The sequence below is a fragment of the Kryptolebias marmoratus genome, linkage group LG16 (genome assembly GCF_001649575.2).
Source record: "Kryptolebias marmoratus isolate JLee-2015 linkage group LG16, ASM164957v2, whole genome shotgun sequence".
NCBI lineage: Eukaryota > Metazoa > Chordata > Actinopteri > Cyprinodontiformes > Rivulidae > Kryptolebias > Kryptolebias marmoratus.
In genome coordinates this window covers 34,185-38,496 of record NC_051445.1, presented here as the reverse complement: position 1 = coordinate 38,496, position 4,312 = coordinate 34,185, and the positions used below count along the sequence as shown (strand labels likewise).

At 53.7% G+C, this 4,312-nt stretch overlaps 1 protein-coding gene across 2 annotated transcripts; it reads left to right on the top strand.

Moving 5' to 3' along the window:
- The first annotated feature begins 6 nt into the window (after window positions 1-6).
- pi4kb (phosphatidylinositol 4-kinase, catalytic, beta) lies at window positions 7-4,105 on the top strand. Of its 2 annotated transcripts, XM_017404880.3 has the most exons (10): window positions 7-385; window positions 779-1,006; window positions 1,416-1,643; window positions 1,803-1,912; window positions 2,402-2,506; window positions 2,589-2,712; window positions 2,836-3,101; window positions 3,179-3,311; window positions 3,497-3,617; window positions 3,694-4,105. In XM_017404880.3, the coding sequence occupies exons 2-10, from the start codon at window positions 821-823 to the stop codon at window positions 3,873-3,875; spliced, it is 1,455 nt and encodes a 484-aa protein (XP_017260369.1). In that variant the 5' UTR covers window positions 7-385; window positions 779-820; the 3' UTR covers window positions 3,876-4,105. The 2 variants fall into 2 exon arrangements, with proteins under 2 accessions (XP_017260369.1, XP_024859209.1); XM_025003441.2 differs by having other exon boundaries at window positions 7-1,006.
- The last annotated feature ends 207 nt before the right edge of the window (window positions 4,106-4,312 follow it).

Genomic DNA, 4,312 nt, shown 5'->3' with positions numbered 1-4,312 from the left:
TGTGTGTGTGTGTGTGTGTCTGTGTGTCGTCGCTCTTTTTACTTAGAAACTGAAGAGTATAGCTGTAATAAATCCAAACAGACTTGGTTCTGAGCTGAAACAGTTGGATCCGTTTCAGTTGAGAGGAAAAGAGTCGAGAGGACAATGTCCCTCCTGTCCTGATGAGGAGAAACTGGACGTCTTCACGTTTCAGAAGCTGAAGGATACAAATATTCTTTTATGAGAAACCTTTAATGTTCTTAAAAGGTTCCTCGGATTTCCGAGTTGACCTTAAACGCACCGTGAAGGTTCTGGTGTCAGAGTCGGATAAACCCAAACCTCCTCTTCCTCTGGCCCTCAGGACAGCAGCTCCAGCACCGACAGTCTGGAGTTTGATTCCAGGCCCGTAAGTTCTACCACTACATGTTCTGATCTCCAGGGTGCATTGAGGGTTCTGGTTCTGGTTCAGTCCAGAGACTGGGGTTCTGTTTCTGTGTTCTGTTGGAAGTTCTGGGTGAATCAATCAGAATCTGATCTCAGTTCAGCCATCAGATCTCCTACTGATCGATGTCTGCGGGTCAGGTGTTCTTCAGTCCTGGTTCTGATCCGAAGGTTCCCCAAAACAGAGTCAGAACTTCAGGTTCTTTATTTTTGATGAAGATTTAAATCAGCTGTGAAATCAAATGATAAACCTGACCCCCAAACATCAGCTGTCTCTGTCATCTGTGACTCACCTGAGCGTTGGCTCCGCCCCCTGTGTTACCTGTGTCACCTGTGTGTGTGTGTGTGTTTGGTGCAGCCGGTTCGTCTGGCTCCTCAGAGAGAGTTCATCAAGTCTCTGATGGGGATCGGGAAGCGCCTGGCCACGCTGCCCACCAAAGAACAGAAAACCCAGCGGCTGATCTCAGAGCTGTCTCTGCTCAACCACAAGCTGCCGGCCCGAGTCTGGCTCGCCACCGCCGCCTTCGACCACCACGTGGTCCGGGTCCCCCACACTCAGGCCGTGGTCCTCAACTCCAAGGACAAGGTGAGACATCAGGACCACCTGCTCTGATTTAGTCACAGCAGGAACTTCACAATCGGTTTCTTAAACTGGGAAAGAGCTGCTGGGTCCCGGGGTCCGGGTCCCGTGGTCAGGGTCCTGTGGTCCAGGTCCCATGGTCCTGGTTGCTGGGCCCCGTGGTCCAGGTCCCGTGGTCTGGGTTCCGTGGTCCTGGTCTCCTGGTCCGGGTCCCATGGTTCTGGCTGCTGGGCCTCGTGGTACTGGTCTCGCGGTCCTGGTCCTGCGGTCCTGGTGGTACTGGTCCCGCGGTCCGGGTCTCGGGGTCCTGGCTGCAGAAGGTCTCCTTCCCTAAAGGACCGGTTCAGGGTTCTGAGGAACCGGTTTTGTGTAAAAATGAAGCGTTGACCTCAGCAGTCACATGTTCACCCTTCAGGCTCCCTACCTGATCTACGTCGAGGTTCTGGAGTGTGAGAACTTCGAGACGTCCAACGTTCCGATTCGGATCCCGGAGAACCGGATCAGGAGCACTCGTTCTGTGGAGAACCTGCCCGACTGCAGCATGACGGCTGAGCAGCGAGCCGGCAGCTTTTCTGTCGTCCCGAACTACGACAACGACGATGAGGCGTGGTCCGTGGACGACATTGGAGAGCTGGAGGTGGAGGTGAGGCCCCGCCCACACAGGAAGTTATGTCGTCACCGTGACTGAAACATACAAAAATGAAGGTTTATACAGACTACGTGGGTTCAGCTGGATCCTGACACCGCGTCAGATCCAAACTCGGTTCTGGTTCTGTAATGTTGAAATGTTCTGACTCCTCAGCTCCCTGAAGGCCACACCAACAGCTGTGACAACATCAGCCAGTTCTCCGTGGACAGCATCACCAGCCTGGAGAACAAGGAACCCGTCTTCATCGCCGCCGGAGACATCAGGTCTGACTGCATCCAGAGTTCTCCTGAGTGTCTTCTCTTAGAGCTGGCTGACCTTTGACCTCATGGGGGAGGAGGCCAAAATGAAAAACTTAATTAGGGTCAAACGTTTTGAATACGTGTCAGAACAGACAGTTTACTGGAAATATTGAAAACATTTCACCCCACAGAACCGGGTTCTGCTGAGCACTGCCCGGCGTGGTACCAGGGTTAATGTTTGTGTCATACTGCTGCTGATACAAACAGAACCGGGTCGTTTCAGAACCAGGTCCAAACGGCACGTCTTGCTGGTGTAGATTCTCAGTCAAAAACATCTGGATCTCTGTTCTGTAGCTGAAGACAAGGAGCTTCCAGTTCACCTGCAGATTAACTCACTCTCCTAACAACAGAGGCTCATTAGGGTCATTGATGGTCACATGAATGCAGGTCCTGATTGGAGATCAGCTGAAATCTGTGCTGATCCAGCTGCTTGTTCCTCCTGTCTTCTGTCAGGCGCCGTCTGTCCGAGCAGCTGGCTCAGGCCCCCACCACCTTCAGACGGGACCCCGAGGACCCGTCAGCCGTGGCCCTGAAGGAGCCCTGGGAGGAGAAGGTCCGGTAGGTGACGGTTCCCTGAGTACAGACTGTCAGGCAGCGGCTCCTTCAGGACACAGACGTGTGATGCTCTGTCCCTCTGCAGGAGGATCAGGGAGGGCTCTCCGTACGGTCACCTCCCTAACTGGAGGCTTCTGTCCGTCATCGTGAAGTGTGGAGACGACCTGAGACAGGAGCTGCTCGCCTTCCAGGTCCTGCAGCAGCTCAAGGTAACGCTGTGATGTCACACATCACATGACCTTGCTTTGCTTCTCCTCCCTGCCTGTATAATCACTAATCCACTGACTTGTTCTGTTTTTGGACCTATGACCTCTGACCTCTTTGTCCTGCAGTCCATCTGGGAGCAGGAGCGTGTCCCGCTCTGGATCAAACCCTATAAGATCCTGGTTCTGTCGGCGGACAGCGGGATGATCGAGCCCGTGGTGAACGCCGTGTCGCTCCACCAGGTGAAGAAGCAGAGCCAATTGTCGCTGCTCGACTACTTCCTGCAGGAACACGGCGCTCCAACCACCGAGGCCTTCCTGACGGCACAGAGGAACTTTGTCCAGAGCTGCGCCGGGTACAGTCTGATCTGCTACCTGCTGCAGGTCAAAGACAGGTGAGAGGCGCTCGCTCTGCAGGCGCTCGCACCGAGCCGCCTCCGCTCCCTGTAACTTCTGTCCTCTGTTTCCTCAGGCACAACGGGAACATCCTGCTGGACGCTGACGGACACATCATCCACATCGACTTTGGGTTCATCCTGTCCAGTTCTCCCAGAAACCTCGGCTTCGAGACGTCTGCCTTCAAGCTCACTGCAGAGTTCGTGGAGGTGAGTCTCACTCCAGGTGTTGTTATCAGGCAACAGAGGTGGAGCTTCATCAGCCTCTGTGGTTGGTGGGTTTTAAACCCTGGGTTCGGACTGCAGAGGTTCTGATCTGTTAAAAACTTCTAATTAAACCCTTAGTTTAGACTCACAGGAGACACGGGTATTTAACCCCCCGTCTTGTCTGACAGGTGATGGGTGGCCCAGACGGCGACATGTTTAACTACTACAGGATGCTGATGCTTCAGGGTCTGATCGCAGCCAGGAAGCACATGGACCGAGTTCTGCAGATTGTGGAGATCATGCAGCAGGGTGAGCAGACAGCACCACCCACAGACCCACCTGTTCCCCCTCCAGGTCTGACCCAGCCTCTCTGTGCCACCTCCAGGCTCGCAGCTGCCCTGTTTTCACGGCTCCAGCACCATGCGGGGCCTGAAGGAGCGCTTCCACATGAGTCTGACGGAGGAGCAGCTGCAGCTGCTGGTCGATCAGCTGGTGGACGGGTCCATGAGGTCCCTCACCACCAAACTGTATGACGGCTTCCAGTACCTCACCAACGGCATCATGTGACCTCACCAGCCTGACCCCTGACCCCCTGCTTTCAGCTTTTGTTCTGTTTGGATTCTATCCCCTTTTTTCTTTTTTCCATATTTGTGCAAAGTGCTCTGATTGGCTGCTCAGCAGGACTCTTGGCCAATCAGAGAGGAAGTGACTGATTAAAGGACCAGTGCGTGTTTTTCCTCTTAATTTCTGTGAACCAGTTTGTTTGAGTCATTAAAATCAGATGCTATCGACCTGCAGCTTCCTGTGTCCGACTTACTGTCTCACCTGAGCTCACCTGTTCTGACCCTCTGCCAGCAGGGGGCACTGTTCCTTCTGCAGCAGGAAGTAACCGGTTCAGTTTCACATCCAGACTGGTGAAATATTAATCTTGTTTTCCAATCATGTGACCTGATGTTTCGGTTCAGAACCTGAAGACCTGCTGAAGACCTGCTGAAGACCTGCTG

Bases quoted from the DNA above. Each gene is read 5' to 3' on its own strand.
- pi4kb (XM_017404880.3), top strand. From the start codon at position 821: ATGGGGATCGGGAAGCGCCTGGCCACGCTGCCCACCAAAGAACAGAAA. The intron at 1,007-1,415 runs GTGAGACATCAG...TTCACCCTTCAG, and splicing joins TCCTCAACTCCAAGGACAAG to GCTCCCTACCTGATCTACGT. The intron at 2,713-2,835 runs GTAACGCTGTGA...TTTGTCCTGCAG, and splicing joins AGGTCCTGCAGCAGCTCAAG to TCCATCTGGGAGCAGGAGCG.